Source organism: Necator americanus, chromosome II, assembly GCF_031761385.1.
Source record: "Necator americanus strain Aroian chromosome II, whole genome shotgun sequence".
NCBI lineage: Eukaryota > Metazoa > Nematoda > Chromadorea > Rhabditida > Ancylostomatidae > Necator > Necator americanus.
In genome coordinates this window covers 8,764,037-8,790,125 of record NC_087372.1, presented here as the reverse complement: position 1 = coordinate 8,790,125, position 26,089 = coordinate 8,764,037, and the positions used below count along the sequence as shown (strand labels likewise).

The window sequence follows — 26,089 nt, the reverse complement described above, 5'->3', positions numbered from 1 at the left end:
ATTGAAGTAGAATCCGCCTACGCGTTCTACTTCAATTCAGAATTATTTCAGGTTTATGAACGCAATAGCTGGCTCACAATGACTTGCGGGGGATGGCGATGAGTTCACATCGATGTTTTTATTTTCCCAGACAAGTCTGGTGCCAATCAATCGACCTCAAGGACATCAACATTGTGCTAATCGATTAGTCGACAAATACTTGGTTGGCTTTAGAACGGCTCTGAACCATCGATCGATTGTGCACCACCATAGCGGAACTTCCTACCGATTGCGCTACACTCGTCCTTTTTCCAAATAATTTCATAATTCTATTCAATGTATAATAGCACCGAAGGTGCCTAACATTGCTAAATGTCTGTTCCAATACGATTTTCAGCCGGCACAGCATCAATCGAAACAGATGGTGCCTATAATGTTTTCTAGATGTCATATGCAAGTCATATAATATTCGAAATAAATTGCTCGGTTTTTCCGGAAATTTCTGCCACAACTTTGGGATCCATTCATTAAACAAAAAAAAAGCACCCACGACATATGTATTTGAGAAATGTTCCGTCCATCTTGTTCGTGCTTCGCATCACAAAAAACATAGATATTGATCGGTTCCATGAAAAAATCATTCCTGGTTAGGAACGATAGAGAATCATTTTTACGTTATTATTTTTTCCATTATGTTTATTTACGTTGTTTAGTTCTTATTTTAATTTGTTTACTACCTGATCTGTAGACGTTCATTTCCAAATTTATCCACTACCTATCTTGCTGGGAATAAAAACAAAGACAAAATAAATGAATTGTAGCAAAAAAAAAGTATAGAAATAGAATAAACGGAAAAAATTGGATTAGAAATCGAATGAAGTTAAGATTGCAAAATCTTATATATTAAATCAAAAATAGATTTTTTCCTTTGAAAAATTCGTTACGTGTACAACTACAACTGTAATAAGCATTTTGTCCAATTTTGAGAAATAAGCGGACATTCTATGAACACCCCTTCCTTCCATGGAGATGTATCCGCGGGATATGCCAATGGGAGGATTGCGGAGGTGTGAAAGTAATTGACGGGGCTTGAGGAAACTTTGCCCGTTTTCAGGCCACACATTTGTCAAAAGTAAATTCTCGAAGTATATTTGTAATCAGCAGCTCATTTGCTTTCGAATGGTATTTTCAAAATTTAATTTTGCCCACTTCCAAGAATTCCGACGGTTTGCGACGGATCTTGGGACACAAGTTAGTAGCGGTGTTGTACATATGTATAACTAGGTTTATGTATGATTATTCACACCGTTACCTGGTGTGTATAATTAATTGGAATTATAATTATAGTAATTATACGTAAATCTCCTCAGTAATCAATTTGCTATCTAATCAATCAACCAATCAATTATTTGATTATTTGGTTTCTTACTGTGCCTACTGAACGTGTTTGTTCTTGTTCAGTTATTCTGAAATCGAATTTTCCTCACGAACCATCTAGTAGACAGAATCAGCATCTAATCATTAATTTCAATTATTTTTCCAGTTTAATTGTAACGTTTTTGTAGGATCTTCAAAAATTGAAAATAAATCCGTAAAGGTCCGGTTTGTCCTGACGAGAAAAGCATAAATGCGGTTTCTAATGCTGAGATTTTAAGCGTAGAAGACTTGGAAAATTTTTTTTCTGGATCGCAAATGAAATTATTCGAAGGGTCGATGTAAAATTGAAATTCGCCACTTCCTCATCGCTTTCAGAGAGCACATTTTTACAGAGCGGAAAATCAGCACCAATCAAGCAATTCTTCTCTGATTTCGTACAAGGAAATATTAACTGGATTTTAATCCAAAAAAAGTCTGGATTTGTTATCAAACTTGACGAAACTCTTTTTTTTTCTTTTCCAAGAATCTTCGTATTTTTTCTCATTCTAGCACTTGCTTTTCTTCGAATGTTGAACTAATCGCTATTTTCTCATTAACAATAAACTATTACCATAATTGCGTAGATTTTTCAGAGTTATATTCATCCTTCAATTAGTGGGCGTGGCTTAAAATCACCAACTGAGCAACAAGGAGGCGGCGAAATCCGTGTGAACGATGTGGTCAGTAGTTCGTCTACGTTCGCAACGTTCCATACGTCGTATGAAGAAAACGCAAAGCGAACGACAACGAAATCTTGAGAGGTACAGTACCACTACAGTAACCCCACCCGCATGTCACTTCTACAATAATTTCTTATGCTCCGGTTTTGTTACACTAATGAACACCTCATCCCTCTTTTTATGAAATCCCACTGAAACAGGATTTTTTCTCATAACGAAATGAACTTAGCTATTTTTTCGTTTATCGATCACTTATTTTTTTTTTATTCATCGCCGAATTAAGGTCACTTTAGAGAATTTGCGACATATTTGATGTAATTTTCACATTAACGACAATCAATGTTGTACGGATTGTCCCATTTCTTATCGATAAGGACCCAACAGTTTGAGTCTTATGCTTCTGTTCACCTTTTTCTTTCCCATTATTATTATTATTATTATTATTATTATTTTTATTAATATCACTTCTGCTATGGTTGTTTAGTATCGTAGTTATTGTTATTATTATTTCATATTTTACTTATTACTATTTCTACTACTGAAATTTTACCTCTCTACTTTAATTTTCATTTATTTTTGATTGATTTTCTATTGAATGAGGTTTTTTGAACTTTCCAATTTTAACAAACTGCCAAACTGTAGTGCCATTACCGGCTCCTTTCCCTCATAGAAATATTCATCTTCGGATTATCCCTTCAACGGTAGCCAGTACATCAATTAAAAAATGGCTTAACGAAAAATATACACATCAGGAGAATTATTCCTCACTTTCCGCTTATTGATAAGGGCCCAATAATTTGTATCTTATGCTTTTGTTTACTTTTTTCTCTCCTATTATTATTATTGTTATTATTAAAATAGGATAAAGGATAAAGTCGTTGGCGTATCAATCCGCCTGGGATGCGCCAACGCGCTGTACTGGAATTCTTAATCGTTGAGGTTTTGGAACGCGTGTTGGCCTATGCAATGACTTGCGGGGGTCAGCCGATGATCAAGTCAGTGTTTTTATCCTCCCAGACAAGTCTGGTACCAATTTATCGACTCCGGAGGGATGAAAGGCTTGGTTTGCGCTAGGGCGGTTTCGAACCCTAGAACGTGTGGCTACAACGGACCTCTAACCGACTGCGCCACACCCACCCCACCACATTACTATTATTATTATTAACATAATATCTACAATATGTTATATAACATGTGCTGGTTACCCGATTATGTCACCGATTATTACTCGCGTAATCTACGACTACCTCACCAAACGCTTCTCTTTTCTTCTGCTGTACACCACTTCTATATAAACGAACCGTCTACATAGCAAAAAGAAACCTTCATTTAGTTAAAAAAAAGAGTAATAGTTCTTTTTCTATTGTTTTATGATACATTGTAATGATTTTTAAGGACTCGGAAAGCGTTCCAACTACAAATTGATTTTTTTTTTATATAGCAGCGTCATACGCGTAGTTGTTACATGAACATCTTAATGCCTACGATGACATCTTATGCGAAATATTGCATAAATATATATTTATGTTTATATCTAATTCCTTTACCGTGTTTTTCATCAATTGTGATGACGTTTCCCTACCACTGCGTTGAAAAGATTAGTTATTTGATAATCATTCAGGGATTGTCACTGAAATGAGCTCAGGTCTGATCAAAACCCATAAATACTGGTAATGATACTACAGTCTGGCTGAATTTGTTAAAATTAGAAAATTTAAGAAAATTAATTTTTTTTAACAAAATTAATCTAAAACAAATAACATAATTAACATAATAGTAACATGATAACATAATTAACATAACATAATAACATAAATAATGACATAATAATAATTAATCCAAAATAATTAAAATAAATAAATATAATAAAATAAATAAGTGAAAGGTGCAATTTCATTGATAGAAATAGTATTCTGACCTAAAGTTCTGTGGATTTGCGTAAGCGACAGCTTTCGAGGTGGATCGGTGAAGCAAGTGGTTGTGATCAAAGGTGGAACTTCGCTAGCACCACTCATCGCAGCAGTCCGAGTCGCCCGCTGCCCGCCAGCGCATCGGCGCCGCCTCAAGCGCAGCCGCTTACGCAACTGCGCCGAACAGCAGTTCGTTTTGACCCCGAACCAATTCTATTCGTCGAGAAATTTTTGATTTCCACTTTATCTTTATCCCAGATCACTACATTAGAAAAGTGGTTAAAAATAGAATTGCAACAGATATCTTCACTTCCTGGACTAATGACGTCACTGCCATAGCAGTTCCTTTCGCCCGTAGCTTCGCTACGATCATTTTAGCACTCGCAACAAATTGCAACGATTTTGTATTGATTATTGATCGGTATCCTATTCATGCTAATACTTATTCAAAGCGTCTTTGCTGCATATTTCAGGCATTTTCTCAACAGAACGTCGCTTAATTACATATTTGACCGTAATTAAATTATAAATTATAGTCGGGTCAAAACGACATGAATCACGAGTGTAGTTGCGGTGCATTTGCGTACGCGCTCGAGGCGGCGCAGTGGAGGCAGCAGTTGGGACCGAGGTGGGACCTTTGCAAACCGCAGCGATGTATGGTGCCAGCTAGAGTTTCACCACACTCCTAGCCACTACGCTTCACCGAAGCGCCTTGAGAGAAGCCGCGTACGCAATTAAGTACGTGCTTCATGTCGTTTTGACCCTACTATATTTATTGTCTGAAGGATTTTTCTACGTAAATGTAGGTTTCTGGACTGCAATTACACAAAAATGTCATGTGCACTCTCATTGTGCATTTTATAGCAACAGGACTATAGTTGAGTCAAAACGACATAAACCACGGTGTCCCTGAGTTCTTGACCGCTCGCAGACGGTCTGCGAGCATTTTGCTTGGCAACTTGCCAAATTTTGCCGAGTGACGTCATCCGGATCGAGATTGGCAGGAATTTTTTGCTCATTTTCATTCTCTTTGCTTTCCTTTTTGATTTTTTCGTATAGAGATCTACACATATTGCATCTGTATTGTTCTTAAGTTATTTGTTGTTTTTGCTCATACTTTGGTCTTGAAATTTGGTTCAAAATTTTGCTTATTTGTATTTTGATATTCTTTTTTTTTGTTTCTTCACCTACCATTCCTTTCATGCAAGGAAAAAAAGAACATTGACATGAAAATTAACACAAGTAAACAAAATAAAAACAATACAGTAACTTAAGATGAGTAGAGATGCAATACAGATCTAAATAACGAAAACACGAAAAATAAACTTAAGGGGAAAAAATCAGAAAGAAAGGCAAAAGAATGAAAAGAACCAAAAAATTGTGGCCAATATCGATCCGGATCACGTCACCTGGCTAGACTTGGCAAATTGCCAAGGAAAACGTTCTGGTAGCGTCTGCGAGCGGTCAAAAACCGCGCTGGTCCAACGCGATAGCTACTACACCGTGGTTCATGTCGTTTTGACCTGATTATAGATCGATCGATAGGTTTAGATCATTGCTGTTTAGAATTTTATTAGAAATTAAATTAGGTTTACTTCAAAACACTGACCACTCTGGAATTATTGACAGTTATTGATGTTGATGGATTTAATGCATCTCACAGACATTTTCCCATCGCTAAGCTAGAAAAGATGGCAACCTGCCTGAAAATAAGCCACGTCGTAGTGTAGTTGTTTAGGTCCTGCACGGAAAACAGCAATAACGTTGATTTTTTTAGACAATTCGGCGATCGAGCACCTACAAGTAACAAATTCTTGAAATCTCTCTATTGGGCACTACGAGGATGTCAGTACTGGTTATGTTTCTATGATGATGGTGGGTTTACGGCACATCTTCTTGCGATCAATCGATATTAGTTATTCACTGCCATTGGGGGATTTAGTTTATTGATCGAAAAGCAGAATCCCTACTAATGGGCGGGGCCTACGGGAATGTGTTTCGCGGTGATTCTCACTCGAAACATAGGACAACTAAAAAAAGCACATGGTGGGCGGAGCTTATGGTTCATCATCCGTTCCCTAACGCAACTACCAGAACTTCGTTAGCAACTGGAGACCCATAAGAAGTTGGACTAAAGAAATAACCGAATGAATCGTTCCAACAAATAATTCAGTCGTTTCAATCTATTTTCAACCAATCGGATCCTTTTTCATTACTTGGAAGTACATATAAACGCAAAAAAGCAGAATGGGTATGCTCCGCCCCTTTTCAGAAGCTGAAATAGACGTCGAAGATCTCCTGTCGAACCCATTCAACACGCAACCACCGTCGTTGGGTCGACTCCAACAACTCACAGGTTTCAACAAGGACTGGCTGATGTTCATGTACAGGAATTTTAAACAGGTGAACTCGTCCAGCTGATTGATCGGTACGAGTTTTCATCCTATGAACCTTTAGAGATGTTCTAACGGCCGAATGATGAGTAGTCAATGGCGAGCAATATTTCGAATGCTATTTCCACATGCAGCTGATCATCAATTTGCCGATCGATTGTATAAGGCAATCACGGAAATTCGTGGACATCCACATATTACGTTTGAGGTCATCATAATGAACCAATTACAGCATTTGGATAAACTCTTCTCTTCAAAAACGTTCAAAAAATAGGCAGTGCTTCTGAACACTTTGATTTATCGTTCTTTAATTATTATTATTATTATTGCATTTCATTCGTTGGGCGGGTGTGGTGTAGCGGTTAGAGGTCCCACCTCCTGCACGATCGATCGAGGTTCGAATCCGCCCTAGTGCTCACCAAGCCTTTCATCCCTCCGGGGTCGATAAATTGGTACCAGACTTGTCTGGGAGGATAAAAGCACTGACTTGACACATCGGCTAGCCACCGCAAGTCATTGTATAAGCCAGATACACGTTCGTAAACCTCAGACGATTCTGAATTGAAGTGAACGTGGGAGCGCATCCCAAGCGGATTGGTTGACGCCAGACACTTTATCCTTTTTATCCTTTATTATTGCATTGCATACTATACTTAATTTATTTAACTTTTTGCTAGTTTTTTGTTCTCGTTAATGTTTGACCCCTGCCGAGCAAACTCGTCCTTTTTGGAACTTTCGCTGTTTTTGAAAAAATAAGTCTGATGTTAGGATCGCGCTACAGAGGTTTTGCGGATTATCAGATTTATCAGACAATTTTTAGTTTTTTTCCAATTTTTGGTCTAATTTTACGCGCCGCTTCAAGGAAAACATGTGCGAAACCAAACATTCTTCGAAAAGGACGAAGTGGGAGGAGTTTATTCTCATTTATTAAAAGATTTATTAAAGACTTTTATTAAAATTTTCCACTTCTATTAAGGATCTCATCATTTGTTTATGGGAGATGACCGAAGGCGCTCAGTGCTCAGAATATTCTCAATCCAAACATCCAGATATCTCCATAAAAGCGGCTTTTGTGTTTGCGATGATGTCACCGGATCCAAAGGTTGTGAATCGATTATCGATTTTTTTGTGGAGTCAGAGCACATCAGTAAACTAGGACAACTGTTCCTAATTTCACGATTTTTCTTCCAGGGACTAGTAGACGCTGCAGCATTTCACGATTACGTGCGAAGTGTTTTCACTTTGTGCGGTTCGAATCGAGAAATGGACGCGTCGAGTGCGCTTGGTTTGCCGTCGGCAAGTATGAACCGACGCGTGAGTCTGACACAAAGCGATATTCGTCGTTTTCTCTTGATTTTTCTTCAATATTGTTGAAATTTTTTTCAGATGACCATACCGGAAATTCAAAATCTGACCCCGTATATCAAACGATTTGCTACGGAACGATTCCGCGTAAGTTTCTAGTCAGGAAATAAATATTTTGTCGGCAAAACACATCGGCTCTTTAAACTCTCGCTCTCTCGATTTCGCATAGCCTCTTAATAAGTAATTATAAATAATCAATAAATCAATAGTTCAGTCCTTGGACACCGATCACGACGGTTTCATTACTGTATCCGACGTCGAAGAAGAACTCAAAAATGGACGAAATTTTGTGCTGATGAGCCGACGTGATATCGAAGAAGCGTCGAAAAAGTCTGAAGCAAACAGCTGTTCTTAACTTTAGGTGATCTTTGTTCTAGGAACACTCATGGATCAATACATATCTTTCACACATGATGTGACAAAACTACTTTCCAAAAGGTTTTGTGGTGCTTTTACTCTTTTTTCTTTCTCACATTATGTTTCCTGATCTAAGGTGCTGACCTACTTCTACGGTGATCTTTAAAGAGAATTTTTAATTTTGCAACCATCTTACGAGGATACCCTTCTTTCTTTTTTAGGCGTCCACCAATCCCTTAAAGGCAGCGCGTATTGCAAAACTAAAGACGTTGCAGTCTCTCTAGGAGTTCGGATAGCGGATTAGGAGTATGGACGTAGCTACGCAGGATTCCGCCTAGTCATCCTGAAAAATGACGTGGAAAACGGTTTTGTTCCTACGGAGTACGTCAAAACCCTCGTACACATCTCTGGTTCCTGCAGCAGCCTATCCATTGGCCTTACTTGGATGGGCTGCTGAGGAGAACTCATTGATTTTCGGCCGCTCGCTTGTGGACGCGGCGCGTGCGCACGGGCGACACGGTCCAGCGTACCTGGTAGGAACTACCTGGAACTTCCCCACGCTGTTTTTTAAAAACGATTGGGTGGAAGTGAGCCGGACCCACTATCATACTCGTGACCTAGAACCCAAACTCTATTTTTTTCCCACAAACAATCAATCAACAACAATCGTCAATCAATTCGATAATAGAAAAGTAATCCTGAAGATGGGTCGCACCTTGGATTTACTGTATGATTTGTGACATTGAGACAATCCAGCCGCTCCAAACTAGCACGTCTTCTATTTTGGGGACGAAATTCATGATTCTAGCAGCAATTGAAGCAAAAATTCAAAATCTTCCGAATTTGTGATATTTTGCATGAATACGCTCGTATCCGTACTTATTCTCCTGTTGTGATGTTAAACGGTGCTGTTTTTTTCACGTGGATATGATGTATGCTATAAAACTGCCAACGCTTATTCTAAATAAACGTCTCATGACCTACTTGTTACAGCTAACATATTTCGATCGATCGATTAATTGACTGATTGATTTATCCTTGATAGAAAGCCCACACAGGAACAGTCAACATGTAAATAACAACGAAAATTTCCCAATATTTGTGAAAATAACAATTGCCGTAATAATAATAATAATAGTGATAATAATAATAATAATAATAATAATAATAATAATAATAATAATAATAATAATAATAATAATAATAATAATAATAATAGTAATAATAATAATAGTATCATAATAAAAGTACTATAATATTAACCATAACGAAAATTTTGCAATAAAGTACTGGTGGCTTCCAATATTGATCTCAACAACCGCGCCGCGCTCGCTGCAATTTTACATCTTCGAGGCAAAGCTTCTCTCTTAAGCCCCCACGAATCTGAAGTGGTACGGCTTTTAGGTGGAATACTCGTGATCGTAGATTATGGAGAGAAGGGTGATTCCGTCCATTTCTTCTTAATTGCCGTAAAAAAAACGGCCCGTAGATACGGCTTCGAGCGTTTCGGAGCGCTACTTTCTACAACGAGTTCGATTGGAGCGCGCCAGTCTTGTGCACGCGTCGCATCTTCCCAGCCATTTTTACGGCAATTAGGAAGAAATGGACGGAATCACACCCATATACGACCCCGTATACGAATACTCCACCTGAAAAAAAATGCTACGTGGATTAAAAAAATCGTAGCCGACCTGTGAGAACTACTAAACATAGAGTTAGTTGAACAAAAAAGAGAGCTCGCATAGGCTCGAATAAGTGCTAGTATAGATTTTTCTCATAAAATGTTCACAGTAACGTTCACGTAGCATTTGGAGAAAAATTTTTCTCAACAAAAGTGAAACTAGCGGTTGCTATCATAAAATTTAAAAAAAAATATATCTAAACTACGAGATGCTGTTGTATCGTTGGGATCGCAATTTTTTCAGCAGTAGCGTAGTAAGAAATTTCTTGTTCCAGTTAATATTTCCTGGATTTATTTCATAAACAGGACAACTAGCACTCTTATACGGATTGTACTACACAGTTCTACTATGGTTTCAATTTCCATTCAAATACATTAGAAACACTGTGATCTCGAACAAATTATGATCAACATTTTTCACCAATGCGATCGATCTAATAGCAGCTCGTAGATCATAATTCGTAGATTCTTTCTCGCATTTCTCGCCGTTAAATTCTGTTTTCTTGCGAACTTCTTTCATTTTTTTCTCGTTTCCTCTCAAATTCTACGATTATCACCAACGTATCTGCCTTTGCGCCTTAGTATGTGATTGAGAGACTATGACAGTATTCTTCCGAACCCTTCCAAGCTTTACGATCCGATTGTTAAATAACATTTAGGCGTCTTTTATCAATCAACACTTATTTTTTTTAGAAAGTATAGATCCACGGTATTATTTCTTCAAAGTTTTCCTTTCAAATTTCTCAACCTTTCCTTCTATTTTATTTGCTTTTTTCTCAACCGAGGCAAAATTTGTAAAATTTTTTAAATTTGTGAACTTAGAAAATAATTTGTAATCCTATTCTGTGTTCGCTGAACTTGTACTGCTCTTGTAAAACGTGCATTTGCTCCCGCATAAATGAAATGTTTTAAAATTGAGAGTTGTATGGTCAGACATCTTCCCCGGATCATTAGGTCTCTGGTGCATTGAATAACAGAAACAGGTTCTCTCTGTGTGGACAGAAGATTTATGATTTGATTCATTAGGATTACATGGAGATGATTTAAAAACCTTAATTTTTATTCACCAAGACGAATGAGGAAATTCGGAAAAATCATACATCATATAATTTTTTGATCTACTAGCTCTCATGACTTTCGAGCAACGTATTCGATCGAATAAGAAATGTACGATTTTTATTGCGAGAGGAAATCTTTCCTAGCGATAACTTTAATTACTCGTACATCGCACTTTTTCTTTTCTTACCATTTCGAAAAAGCTTGTCTCCCATTTTTTTTTAAAGCAGTGTACTCGTAATTACTTTGGAACTACGGTGACAGAAGTACAGTACCGCACATTAGTTGCGGTATTGTACTTCTCTTTTGAATTTCAAAGATGATTGAAAAAGTAAACATGGAGTTTATCTGTTTAGTTTTGAAGACATTTGGTCGCTTAAATTGTGAATTGAACCGCCCATTTTAGGCTCTAAAGAAGGCGATTTTGTCGAATTGTTAGCCAACAAAAAATTATTTAACAACCTTGTGTACAGGTCATCAAAAATCAATAACACGTCTTACTGTGCCGGCGTTCATTAAAAGTCAAACTTTTCAATTGAATTTGAAACGATTTGTTCTCTTTGCCTCTCAAAGCGAAAGAGAAACAGAGCACAGATCGGTGCTCAAATGTTATTGAGAAAATCTAAAATGTTCTGGGAATAATCCTTGTCGCACCGAATCCCCTTGGCAATCTTACAAGTAACGGAGAGAGATTATTTTTCCTTCCATTTTTTGTTCGTTTTTCTTCCTTTTTCCTTTTTTTCTTCCTTTTCCTTTCACAATCACAAGAACAATAAATTAAAGAAGAACTAGGGTATGACCAGCAGAAACGATACATTCTGCGGTTCTTTAGAAAATTCACTCAAACAATTGGTATTTTATAATTCCACCTGAAAGCGACAGTGTGTCGTCAACCAACATTTTTGCGCTAACGTCTGGTGGTTGTTTTTTTCCAATTTTTCCTCTCACAATTTTTTTTTGGATTTTTATCATGGTTGTAAAGGTTTTGATCTGAATAAAATCCCATAAATTCAGAAGCAATGCACGTCATAAAAACCCGTGATGAAATAATTTTTCCGAGAAACCTTTGTACTTTTATCCATTCATGTCAACTATAAAAAATTATCAAAGGAAATAGTGCTATGGAAAATGTTTCATGGACGTTTCCGTGCTTGCTATAGAAAATTCCTGTAAATTTGGCATACAACAGAATATTTTTTGTTGATCTATTTATTCAAGAAATTTTGTCAAGGAATGAAAAAAAAACAACTCTGAGTTTCACTTACATTGAAGTTTTTAGCGATTCTCTCAAGTGTTCTCTTAGATCTCCGTAGCACTTCACAAACTTGAATCAGGTTTTTTCGCGGTCAAATGTGCAAAGTTACTGGAGACCATCACAAATTTGTACAAAATTTACAAAATTCTTCAGTAAGCTATGGCTACGCAAGATGAAATGTTCTTAATACACGTAAGGGGTGTGTTCTGTTCAGGAACAAGCTGTACATCTAGGAAAACGGGGTCGGAGGTTCAGTACCTGACAGAGAAACAGTATGGTAATTTTGTACAGTACATATATGTATACATCTACATCACATGTTTCGGACTATCACGTAATTTTCGACATACGGGTGCTGATCGATGAAAGGTGGATGGTGTCGTAGCGTTGTCAAGCGAACTATAACTCGGATGACTTTTCTTTTCCTGAAATCGGAAATCTTTAGAAGAAGTTTAGGGAATTAACAATTTTTTTCATGGATTTTCTCTTTCTCTTTTCGAATCTTTCTCAAAAGTAATTGAAGAGCGAAAAAAAAGCGAAAGATTCTTTTTGGAAAGGAAGATTGAGATTATTAGTGAATCCGAAGAAAATGCTTTACAACTGAAGTATTGAATTTCTTTCCCCGAAAAGTAAAAAGAATTTACTACGCTTATTTAGAAAATTCTAATTAAAATAAAATTTAAAGCTAACATCCTGGAATAAAACTTAGGAAAGAGAAATATTTCCTGTTTGACTATTCTTAAGAAAAATACATACGTAATGCTTGTGCTCGTGGTGTTCGCCCTTCTTTGAACTTTTGTTCTTGTGGATGTGTGGATCAGTGGCAAGAGCGGAACGAAGTTTGGCGGCTTCCGAACGTGATCGTTCTTTCTCGCGTATTTTTTGAGCTCTTCTCTTTGCTTCTAGTTCTTCTTCGATTTGCGGATGATATTCATCATCTTCTGAATAAGAAAATCTTCAAATCAATAGCAACATGTGAAAAATCAATAACGATTCAGAGGATTACATTTGGAGAAAACATATCCGGACAAAAAAGTGGGGAATTTGCTCAATTCTGGTCAACCGAGCACAAAATAGTTTTAAAAAACCAGAGTTACTTAGATTACTGTTACATCTTCCCAATGCTTAAAGACATCACCCCACGATTCTGAGGTGGTACGGCATTCAGGTGAAGTCTTCGTATGCTGGATAGTAATTTATGGAGAGTGGGGTGATTCCACCAATTTCTTCCTAATTGCCGTAAAAAACGGCCCGAAAAATGCGGCGCGTGCACGAGGCTGGCGCGCTCCAGTCGAACTCTTGTAGAAAATAGTAACGCCAGAACGCCCGAGCCGTATCTTCCGGGCCGTTTTTTACGGTAATTGGGAAAAAAATGGACGGAATCACTCCTCTCTCCATAATCTACGGTCCCGTATACGAATACCCCACCTGAAATCCGTACCACTTCAGATTCGTGGAGTGATGCCTTTAAAGACAGCATACGACGGAGTTCACGATGTTGTGATCCTGTCACGAATACATTGAGATAAGCTTTAGCTTTTGAGGTTCATGACTATGAAAATCCATTCCCCATAATAGTCGAGAAAGAGACCTGTGTGATCTCGTCCCCGCAACGATACAACTTATTACGGGAGGTAGAACGAAGGCAATCCACAACGGGTCTACGACGGTGCGTGTGGGGCAGGTTCTGCTCCTGATTTGAGTTCCATAACATTGATTTTAGGATTTTAGGATTTAATGACGTCGAAGTTGCCCGCGTTCTACCACGTAATAAGTTGTGACGTTAAAAAAATAGGATCACACAGTGTTGTTTCGTGAAAAAGTCTTTTCTCCTGCACTAAAGAAGATGCATAGTTGTAGTCTCGTCGAGACGATATGAAGCTCGATCCAGTTGCGCAAGCGGCTGCACTCGTGAGCCAGCGGTTGTGGTCCAGTTGGGACCATCGCGATCTGCAACGATCAGTGGAGGTAGCAAAGGTCCCCTTTCGATTCTAACCGCTACGTTCCACCATAATTCTTCGAGTACTGCCATTTACGCAACCGTGCAGCGGTCGCAGGCGTCGTTTTGACTCTATCATACCGAGGGGAATTGAGCGTGATGGCGTTCATAGTCGTGAGTTACGCACGACTGCTCCACATATTTGTGGAGACATTCCAGCATCGTCAATTTTGTGACACTTTTAAAGGGAGGGAAAGGAAAGGGAAAGTAACGAAAGAGAGAACTCACTGTTTTTGAATAATCCCAACGAAATACTCCTACGAAGATTATAGAACATAGCAGTAGTAGGCATAGTCGGACAGGTCGAGAATAGCGATGGGGAACCGGTATTTAACTCTACAACAACGACGATGGTTGGTCTCACTCGCCCACTAACTCTCCTTTATGCATATGATAAAGCGACACGCACACGTGAATATAACCAATAACCAGTGCGCTGAAAGGATTTTCCTCAAATTCGCAAAGAAAAGAAACCACAACAATCACTTCGAGCACATTAAATTCTATCACGAACAATATGAGAACTGTGGCTAAGAATATACAGTGAATAGACGCGAGAAACGGTGCAAACGGTCTCAGGAAAAAGAGTAATAGATGCTGCAGGAATCATGAGTTCTACAGTAATCCTTAGTGACTCATCCTTAGATGATTATACTATTGAAAAGCAAGGAAATAATTGAATCATAATATTTTCGGGACTAGTTTCACATTGAACGAACGAGTCGGCGAATAATCCGTGACGTCCGCATGAAAATTGCCAAAACAACCTTACGACCTCTTTCGATATCATCACGACACTTACGATACGTAACGGAACGATGACGGAGACGGCAGGATATTCATCTTTACACCACGGACAAATAGATAGATGGATATGGTTGTCTACAAAATGAATGGTGCACTAATTTTTTTTTAGGAAATCCTTTCATAATTATTGCCGATAATAAGAGGATTTCGATGAAATTGTTGCGAAAGAAAAAATTGTTGCTTGTAAAATCTCAAATTCCAAAATTCAGAACGAAATCAAAATGTTCGCAATAACTAAGGTGAAAATTAAAGAAAAAAAGATTATACAAAATTCAAATATTTATTCCCAACTCAGCCTACGAACTCCAAAGAACGAAATCTAAAATAGATAAAAAAAGAAAATACGTAGTTTTTCATATTGACCTGATTCGTTTGTAGCCGAGACTGGTATTAATCTTTCTTTATCTGAGGTGATGCAGATTTCAGGTGGAGTATTCGTATACGGGATAGTAGATTATGGAGAGAGGTGTGGTTCCGTCCATTTCTTCCTAACTGCTGTAAAAAACGGCCCGGAAGATGCGGCGCTGCACAGGACTGGTGCGCTCCAATCGAACTCCTTGTAGAAAATAGCGCTCCGGAACGCTCGATGCCGTATCTCCCGGGCCGTTTTCTACGGCAATTAGGAAGAAATGAACGGAATCACCCTCTTCCCCATAATCTACAACCCCGTATACGAATACTCCACCGGAAATCCGTACCACTCCAGATTCGTGATGCATTTAACTCAAACTCAACCTCATACAGAACCCACTAAAACGAGTTCCCAAACTCAAAATGCAACACATCGACTTGTGCTTATTTGATTTGCTAAATCTGGTAACGTAAAAGACCACCACGGACCACAAATATAAGTCGCAAAGGTTTCTAGCAGAAGACCTAATGTCCAGCCCCTTAGATGGAAACTTGCAGAGATTATGGGACATGGGGCTAGCTTGTTTACGATCGCACTACAAACACCCTTTCTGTTCATTTTTGATTTTTGATAGTTATCCAAAACGTGTCCGGTGTTTTGCGAACTATGATCCCTGACTCAAGGGACAGGGTCGTAACTTCCACATTTATCTTGGACTTGTCCAGATCTATTCTACGGTGTGCTCTCAGTGGAGTGAAAAGCTTTGCTTTCGTGAACCCATCTAGATACTTTTTTACCCGAATACACAATGGGCGTCCCATGTCCCATATGTAATCGTCACCACACGATTTGGACCGATAAATGCACGTGCAAATCTGTTTTTTTGCAGTGCACGACAGAAACATCGCAAGTTTCGGGGTAAGAGTGCAAAGCGATTGTGGTTTGTTGGACAGATATATTCGATATTAGATATAGATATTAGATATTAGATATTTCCACCGTTTGGTATGATATTAGATATTTCCATCGTTTGGTGAGAAATTTGATGTGGTAGCAATTTTAGCGAGATAACTAGTATAACTCCAAGTTATTCCGAAGGTTTAACATTCATTAATAGCATGCCTTAAAGGCTGGGTATCACGAATTTTACGTAGTGTGGAAGTTTCAAGCAAAACATAGTGTTTAGGGAGTGGATAACAAATATGAGCGCTGATCCCGTTCAACTTCGCCTAGTCGTCCTAAAAAAATCGTCTTGTGAATCCTTTTGGTTCCTGCGAGCTACGTTAGAACGTGGGACCTTTGTACACGCTCCGGTCTCCACAGCATCCTATTCATTATTTTTAAATGAATAGACTGTTGAGGAGCCTTTATTGATCTCCGTACGCCCGCCCGCCCTGGATGCGGCGCGTGTACAAGAGTAGAACATTTCCACTTATCTCGTATTAACAAACGCTTTTTTCTAGATCTTTTTTTTGGGATGATTAGGGGGAAATGAGCAGAGAAACAGTCATTTTCGTATTCTACACTGAGTTCTGTGTTCCCTCAGGTGTCTAGACTACGTCAATTTCGTGATGTGAGTTCTAGGATACTGGAGGTCAGATGTTTGGATTCTGAATTCCTTGAAGTGGTGAATGGATTATTGTTGTCACGCCACGGTGTTCATAAAGGAAAATAAAGTAAACTAGCTTTTCTTCATTAAACGGTGTTAAGAAGGACACCGTTGATGAATTCAGCGTATTGAGAACTGGCGTTAGAACTGTTTCTAACCGTAGGTTCCACCCTAAATATCTATGTACTAAAATGTATGGTCCTGGAGCTGTGACATAAGTAGTAGTATTTTCATTTAAAAAAGCCAAAAAAATACCAACAAATTAAAGGTGTAACTATCGACTGTCAATGTGAAGCAAGAGTCAAGATTGTTAACAGACTTTATTACGGTTAACGTTTCAACGTTGTCGCCTTCGTTAGAGCCGGGAAAGTACGGCAAGTTATCATTCACTAAGATACTACACCTGGTAACCAAGATCCAAAAGCGCCCAAATTGTTGCGCTTACCTCAGTGGCTGCATTGTCATTAACGGACCTTGGCATGGTGGAATCGCTCCGCTAATACTAATTAGGATGCGACCCACAAATGACCCCCTTTATCAAAACTCGCAAAGGTCTCGATACAGGACCAACTCGTTCGAATCATTGACTGTCGCATATTTTCGCTGCGCACTAAGATCTGGCCTATGCGATACATGAACAACGTAACCGTTAAACCGCACTGATCCGCTCCTGGGTATCTTTACTGCTTTTGATAAGATGTACCTTGAATACCTAAGGTTCTTCTAGGAGGAGAGCAAAAGAAGAGGGTTTGTGAGTAAAACTAGCACTTGTAGAACCGAGCAACTTGGAAACTCGCATTTCAGCTGTGTGATCATTGTCCTTTAGGGTTATCTCCCCACGAAAAGATAGGGTTACTAGTGCTGACCACGAGTATGAGTGCGATCACGCGCAATTCAAATATCTAGAAGAACGGTGTGTAGAACGGTCTTGTTGCACTATACTTCTGCGAGGCACCTTATAATGGATCACGTCTGCAACCGAACAGAACGTTAAAGACGGCGTCCGCAACCCATTGGTATATCCATGCGCAGTAGTAGTAGAGCTAAATTCTCGGAGTTGTTCTTCTCATTTTTAATTTATATCCACGGATCAACTCTAATAAATAGATCACAACCGGTCAGCAGCAAACCTACTTGGCCCTTTTCCTGTGATATGACAAAAAGTGGCCTTAGGCCACCCTTGAGACCTAGGTAGACTTAGAGGACGAACTCCTTGCTACTTTTTGCTGCGAATGACTCATTTACAATTATTCGGCGAAATAAAGATTTGAGCGAAAATGTGCTTTCGGAAACGCTTCTTGCAAAGACTTTTAGGATTTTCCACAGATTTGTGTGGGTTCCTAAGAAGAGGTTTGAATTTAAAAAACAATAAGCTGTTTGGTAGTTCGTAAACACTCTTGTTTTCAAAAATAATTCCTTCGTGTTTTTTACACGTTGAAATTGGAAACGTTATCTATATTTTTTAGAATAGGGACTTAAAAGCTTTTTCGTTTCAAAATAAAAAATAAGAGGACTCATGGGGTTTTTTCTACTCATACAAGTCACTTTTTTTCATCAGCCCAAAGTGTTCGGGAGAAGCGCACTAATCTCAACAGCCATCTACGATACGGCTGATATACATAGTTGCGTCAAAGCGGCCTAAATGGCTGCTATAGCTGCGTAGGCGGCTGCGCTTGGTGTGGAGCAAGGCGTGTTATCTTGAATTCAAGGAAAATAACATTTCACTTCACTCTAGTCTGCGAAATTCAACGCTTCTATAATCTTGACGTATACACGCATGTATATGCACATACGGACATATAGTCAAAACGTATGCATATGTGCATCTTACTATATGTTCGGTGGAGGTAGAAACACATGTATGTATGTGTGTATGTACAGTAGGGTCAAAACGACATGAACCACGGTGGAGATAGCGGTTGGAATCGAGGTGGAACCATCGTGAAATGCACCGATGAACGATGGTAGCAAGGGCCCTCATTCGATCTTAACTCGCTATGCTCCACCGCTTCAACACAACCACTTACGCAATTGCACCTTGCTTCATGTCGTTTTGACAACAACAAAACGACATGAAGCACGGTGCAATTGCGTACGCGACTTCGCCCGAGACGCTCCGGTGGAGCGTAGCGGTTGTGGTAATGGTGGAACCCCTGCTAGCACCACCCATCGCTGCAGTTTGTGATGGTCCCACTTTGGCCCCAATTGCTGTCTCCACTGCGCCGTTTCGAGTGCGTACGCAAGTGCACCATGCTTGTTTTGACCCGACTATATGTGTTTGTTTGTGTGCAGGCGTGAGATAAAGAGTGAGTGTGTGAATTGTGGCGCACGCGTCGCGGCGCCGTCACACGGCTGTACCACCTCTGCGTTGATGAGTCAGTCTCGTCGTATGTAGGCGTGGTTAGCACATAAAACTAGATTTTAGAAGTTCGGTGGGATTTTTTCATATTCAGTAGCACTAACCCAATTCGTGGACTTTGTATTTATCGACCCGAAAATTACACTTTTCCACACCCATTGCATCGAAAACAAAAACAAAACCATCCATAAGCGTGATGATAAGCAAACTAATCAATTTAGTCAATTTTTTTGCTCTTCTTTTTTTGTTGGCTTGAAATTTTCCATCTTCCTACGCATGATTTCGAAGACATGTGAATGCAAACAGATCACGTGGACAAGTTGCGCATTGAGTTCCAAAGCCGCAAAACCGGTCCGGTGCGGAAAGGCACGCCTTTTCTCTGAACTGTGTTGTCGTTTTTTACCCAGTAAGTTTTTTCTTTCAGTTCCCTACTAACTTCCAAGCTGGTCCACCAGAAATTGATCACATACCAGGTTGCATGTTTTGCTCATCGCAATTATCCACAATTCATTCATTGAAACATCCTGTTCTCAATTTCGCATCAATATCCACTATCATCTATTCGATTGGGCAAGTGGCGGATAAGTGGGTCTGGGCTGGATACACTGGTGCTCAACAAAGACTATCCCGTGGATAAATTAATGCATCGCGCGAAAATACCTCGTATCCCCTCGTTCTAATAACGGAAATGGTCGCCCAACAAACAACTAGGTCCCGCAACGGAGCACCATTGAACCGAGTTTGTATCTGGAAACCAACAAAAGAGTGTTGGGTGACACGGTTGAAAGAAGGAAAAGGGTTCTATTTTTATGGTTTTATTTTCGTTATATTTAGCCTCACAAGGACAAATATTTTGGATATGTGCTCTGATTATTGTGAAGCAAGTACCGGCGGCGGACTCGGTGGAAGTGTAAAATCATACAATATGTCGTGAAAAGATTAGAACTTAGAACTGTACATCAACAACCTTCTTCAGCATTATCTCCTACATTCCAATTAGAAAGAATTTCGTTTTAATCGATGGGGTATGGGTACAGTCGGGTCAAAACGGCCTGAAGTTCGTTGCAGTTGTGTAAGCAACTGTGTAGTACGCAGTTGGTATCGAGGTGGGACCCTTGCTAGCATCACTTCTCGGTACTGTTTGACTGAGACTAGCGACGGTCCCACCTCAATCCTAACCGCTGGCTCCGCGCAGCTTTGAGCGCAGCCGCCTACGCAATCACACTGAGTTTCAGGTCGTTTTGAACCAACTATGGGAAACCTGATTTTTTTTTCTCCAGAAATAGAGAACGGGTAAAGGACAGGAACTGATTGTTTTTGCATTCATTTTTTGGTGAAAAGTACTAATGGACAACCTCTAGACAGGCCAAGGGTGTTTCTTTAACGGTTTCTGCGGTATCGAAAACATCTGAAGTCACATTGAATTAACGCATTGTCCCTTACGTCATCAATCGGGTAACGTTGCGAACTGCTTTAATGCACGATTCGTGTTCAAATCCACGTACGCACAGCAGTTTTGCAAAAAATAAAATGGAAATAAAATATATAAAAAATGAAATATAGAAAAAACAATGGGCTACTCTGACCAAGGAAATCATCGTAAACAAATAGTTCTGTGATCCTGGCAGCTTTGATGCCAATATTCCGGGGAGATTAGTATCAAGGAATAAAACAAAAAAGATAAAAAATAACAAAAAAGGCAGAAATAAGAAATGTATATCTATCAGAAGCGTAAAAGTTCGATCTTTCTTGAATTTAGGCGTAAAGACGACAACTGGTCGATTGCAACGCAGCGCGGCTAATTAGGAAGAAGCACTACATATTGTGCTGTTTTGGTTTCGGTTTTGGATGTAGCATCTTACGGAATGATGACTTGTTCTGGATAATGCATTTGAGAGGATATATTACAAATGATCTGACTTTATTGGCTCCTACGAAGGGGACGACGCCGAAACGTTTGCCGTAATAAAGTTTGTTCGGCAAATTCGCAAATTGGGCTCATGCTTCGATTTGATAATCGACAAAAAATTTATAACATAAAGATATACAGTAATACTATAACGGTAAAACACTATGTTACAGAACGATAAAAATTAAATAACATAAAAAATATACAGTGTCACATACACATACGTATACATAGGAATAATATAATGGGAAGAAATAAGGTGCGAAGATTTTGAGATTAATTTAAGATGAGCTAATTACAAAGAATTTGGACATAGTAAGAACATAAGAAATGAAAAAAATGAGTGAAGAAGGATTTGTCCCCAAGTGTTCGAAGAGAGTTTAAGGGAGCCCCAAAATAAACATGGGAAGATTTTAACTAGAGGAAATCAGTGATTCCTGCATCAACCGATTCCGAGCAAGCACATATTCAAATAACGATGCTCCGCACGATTAGGAAAAGGATAAAGGATAAAGTCATGGAGTATTAATCCACTTGGGATGCAATAACGCGTTTTACTGAAATTCGTAATCGTTGAGGTTTTGAAACGCGTGTCGGCGTACACAATGACTTGCGGGTGCCAACCGATGTGGTCAAGTCAAGTGTATTTATCCTCCCAGACATCCCTGGTACCAATTTATCGACTACGGGAGGATGAAGGGCTTGGTTGGCTCTAGGGCGGTTTCGAACCCTCGTCCGTGTGGCTACACCGGACCTCTAACCGACTGCGCCATACTCGCCCCTCCGCACGATTATAATATTTAAAAACCGACTCTGAATATTCAATGTACAACGATAGAACTACCTTCGGTCTAAGTTCTATAGAATTCCGTGAAAAAATTAATTTCTATGAGAAAATCTTTGAAATCTATTGATCAACTAAATTTCGAGCGTAAGTAAAAATTTCAAAATGCCAAAAGATATTGGGACCGTTTCTCTCTCGTCACAATAGATAAGGATAGAAAAGGATTCTACAGTAACACTTCTAAATAATTAAGATAGGAAACGCATTTTTTGGTAAAATTAAGGTAAGCGTGCGAAATCGAAATACATAGGTTTTCGAAAAAAAGATGTCCATTTTAGGAATTTTATGTGCGAGTGGAAATGAGTGACGGTGTCACTCTTTCAATGATCGTGCAAGGGGTTTTACGTGGATAAAAATGACTATATTATTCAAACTGCAATATGGAGACGAACAGAAAATGTTACGGACTCTCCGCTCATGTATGAGGAGCCGTTCTAAACCTGTCACGTTTCGTCGACCGTCATTGAGTTTAGATCTACGGATCCAGCTGGTAGATCCAGTCAAAAAATTGCATAGGTACGCACTATACGATTTGTACTAATCTACATAAAATTTTAAAAGGGAGAGAATGATGAAACATAAACTTTTTCGCATCAATGATCGATCCTTCTGGGATGTTCCTACGGCTTCAACTTCAATTCAGGAATAGTTTGAGGTTTCATGACCTCGTCGGAAGTTCCTAGCATGATTTGTGGTAGACTTCTGGTATTGATGATTTGTGGTAGACTTCTGGTATTAGACTATCAATGTTTTATCGGTGGCCAGCGTTCTTATTCTCTATCTTCTTCTTCCTCTTTTGTCCTCATTTTTACTTTGTCCTTGTTCAACTTCTATTGCACAGGATTAATATGATGGTAACCAAGCGATGTGTCGGATCAGTGGTGTTTTTATCCTCTCAGACAAAATCAGCAGCAATTTATTGATTCGGAAGGATGGAAAGGATGGTTGGCCCAGCGCTTTATTGACGTATCGACTATGTAGTAGCAGCCGAACATCTTAAGGACTACGCTGCACCCTCCCATACTGGAACCGACGTATTCACCGCATAAGTGGAGATGTGGATGTCATACTGAGGGGTGTAACGTTTACTAACGGTTCTACCTGTACCTTTCTATGGGATGCAATTTTAAAAAAACTATGTTGCCAGAAAAAAAAAAGATCAGAAGTCGGCGATGACACAGAAATTGCTCCGGCTGTCCCCGCCTTCTCTAAGTCCTCTTCGCCTACCCCTCCAGTAACCTCCTGCGTGAATTTCTTGGACAGTGGAACACGTGACATTCTCATTCTCATCACCACTGCTGTTCGCATGATGATAATTCATCGTTTTTCTCCAAAAGAATACGATGACAACGACAGCCGAACAGGTTTCTGTGAATTATTCGTCGGATCTAACCCAAAAAAAACCTCTGTCAAAAACGTAGTGAAAATTGATAGCGAAAATACGTAAAAGTACGTTGGTTCCAGGTAAGAAAGAACGATTGCAAAACTCAAAGAGAAATCCTAAAAAAAATGAATATAATGAGACCTTTACGTGAGCATCATAGTACTTATTTCACATATACGAGGAAAACTTCAACTGTTTAGCTTGTAACCATCTTTTTTAGAATTGAATCCGCATTTCTGGAGCCTCTGATGTTAGCTTCCTTCCACTATTCCGAGTAATCTGCGAGTCCCATCACAGAAAAAAATACGAGAAAAAAAAGAAAAGAAAAATTTTCACTAATACTACTCTTCACAAAACCAGAGAACAGATGAATCCAGATCCACATTAAGCTGATCATTTTATCCAACGAAACGACCCGTATGAGTGACGAAGTGAGAGTATCTGCGATGAATTTGTAATGGAATTTGACGATTACCAATTTTCTCTACTTTTTGTAGGGACTAAACGAATTTTACACATTTTAATTCTATCATATGTATCGGTGTAAAGAGTTTTTTCGTTGGATGAAATGGTCACCGTAATGCTCGTGATACATCTGTTTTCTGTTTTTTTTTAGATGGGACGGGTCTTTCGGATTTTCCTGGCACTTGCAAACAACATTTCGGACTCTACTTATTAGTGAAAAACGTTAGAAACCCTTACGTTTAAAGGCATCACCCCACGAATCTGGGGTGGTGAGGGTTCCAGAGGGGTTATGTCTATACGCGGTCAAAGATTATGGAGAGGAAAGTGATTCCGTCTATTTCTCTCTTAATGCCGTAAAAAATGACTCGGAAGATGCGGTTTCGAACGTTCCGGGGAGCTATTTTCTACAAGGAGTTCAATTGGAGCGCGCCAGCTTTGTGCACACGCCTCGTCTTCCGAACCGTTTTTTACGGCAATTAGGAAGAAACGGACGGAATTACACCCCCCCTCCCTTCCTCTCACTTCCCCTCCCTGTAGTCTAAGACATCGTATACGAATACTCCACCTCAAATCCGCACCACCCAGATTCGTAGGGTGATGCCTTTAAGCGGTTCATGAGACGAGTACGTCATAGACGTCGAAACGTTTTTTTTTCGGCTGTCTAAAGTTATTTTTGGCTGCACTTCCTACGTGAGCACAGCCGTATAGTTTTTTTTTTCAATACGAACAACACTTTGTCGAGTTGTTCTCGCGATAATCAGTTAAGACAGTATGCACGATGTTTGACCTTTGTCGGATCTTTGTACGAAAAGTGTTTAGACTGATTCTCAAGAGAATAAGAGTAGGAACTGAATAAGAGACTAAACCAAACACTATTCAGCTTTGCTGTTTTGACGAAAGACAAGTCTGATTCACATATGTGTTGAAATTCAGAACGAAAAATTTGTCAAATAAATAATCAATTCCAATAACAACACCAAATGACTTATTTGATTTAATTCGCTAGCTGATATTAGCGCCTGACACGTTTGCCGGGATCTTCGCCTAGGAGTGTCGTCCTTGAACATAGCTCTGGTGCCCAACCTTCTCGATCTTTTGAGAGAGCTTGCACAAAATCAACCCATTCGTTGCTATTCCATATTCGCGAAACCTTACGCGTTGCCTGAACTGCCTATCCACGCCGGGTGCCCTCAAGTCGTGATTCACCACCTCAGTCTAGAACTTCCGTTTTCGGCCAGGTGACTTCATTCAGCTCGAACCCTGCAAACTCCTCACAACTCGTTAAACAAAGGTATCTGCCGGTCTCCTTAACAAATGACCAAAGAAGAGAAGACGATTTACTTAAGCCACTTTCGATGGCGGTGCAAGATGTTGGTATCTTCCCCGTGTCATCCGCCGATATACCACATCAATTTCTGCGTAAAGGTCTTCATTGGGGCATACCCTAGGTCAAAAGTAGCCAAGTAGCCGGCTAAGCAGCTTTCGTTCTTTGCAATCAGGCCTCTCCATAACCGTTGATGGTGCTGCCCAAGTCTCCGATCCGAATAAAAATAAGTAATCAGTGATATAATAATAATACGGATTCCTAATAATATTAATAACACTGGGGCGACTGTAGCACAATCGATAAGAAGTTCCGCTGCACGGTGGATCGGAGGTTCGAATCCCACTTCAGAATGTCAAGCGATTCTCCCTCTCTCCAGAGTCGGTAAATTCGTACCGGTCTTGTCCAGCAGGATAAAAACACTGAGTTGACACATTGGCTGGCCTTCAACAATTCATCGCATACGCGGGGCATGCGTTCCAAAAGCCTCAACGATTACGAATTGCAGTAAAACGCGTTCGTTTGTCCTAAGCGGAAAGATACGCCAGAGACTTTGTTCCCATTAGTCATTCTCAACCGCAAAATTTTATTTTGCCGCACCCGTAGCAACGAAATCAAAACCGTGGTTAGCTATAGCGATAACCAGCGTAATCAAATCTGTGACTTTTTTCACTCTCTTTTTCTTTGACTTTATAGTTTCACTGCCTTTGTACGATTTCGAAGACATGTGAATGCGAGCAAATCACGTGCAGACGTCGCGCTTTGAGTTCCAAACTCATGAAACCGATCCAGTGTGAATATCTATGCACCATATTGTCGATTTTTGTCTGGTAATTTTTTTTTTGAATTTCCCACAAACATTACTTCAGCTGAACCGGTTCATCAAAAATCTATCACACTTCACATGTGCTTCGCTCATCCATAAATCATTCATTGAAATATTCT

The 26,089-nt window shown here is 39.4% G+C and overlaps 3 protein-coding genes across 4 annotated transcripts; 2 read left to right on the top strand and 1 right to left on the bottom strand.

The window, feature by feature from the left end:
- Positions 1-2,070: 2,070 nt before the first annotated feature.
- Positions 2,071-8,098, top strand: RB195_017213 (uncharacterized protein; the record flags this gene model as incomplete). Of its 2 annotated transcripts, none has more annotated exons than XM_064184107.1 (8): positions 2,071-2,156; positions 5,763-5,860; positions 6,258-6,388; positions 6,443-6,586; positions 7,355-7,480; positions 7,570-7,692; positions 7,765-7,830; positions 7,958-8,098. In XM_064184107.1, 8 exons carry the CDS (start codon positions 2,071-2,073, stop codon positions 8,096-8,098), a joined length of 915 nt encoding a protein of 304 aa, XP_064039988.1. The 2 variants fall into 2 exon arrangements, with proteins under 2 accessions (XP_064039988.1, XP_064039989.1); XM_064184108.1 differs by lacking the exon at positions 2,071-2,156 and adding an exon at positions 2,976-3,070.
- Positions 8,099-12,400: 4,302 nt separating this feature from the next.
- Positions 12,401-14,383, bottom strand: RB195_017212 (uncharacterized protein; the record flags this gene model as incomplete). The annotated part of the gene is made up of 3 exons (XM_013436558.2): positions 12,401-12,517; positions 12,849-13,033; positions 14,320-14,383. 3 exons carry the CDS (start codon positions 14,381-14,383, stop codon positions 12,401-12,403), a joined length of 366 nt encoding a protein of 121 aa, XP_013292012.1.
- A 4,617-nt stretch (positions 14,384-19,000) lies between these two features.
- On the top strand, positions 19,001-20,152 carry RB195_017211 (uncharacterized protein; the record flags this gene model as incomplete). Its single annotated transcript, XM_064184106.1, has 3 exons — positions 19,001-19,090; positions 19,643-19,803; positions 20,053-20,152. The coding sequence occupies 3 exons, from the start codon at positions 19,001-19,003 to the stop codon at positions 20,150-20,152; spliced, it is 351 nt and encodes a 116-aa protein (XP_064039987.1).
- Positions 20,153-26,089: the final 5,937 nt, after the last annotated feature.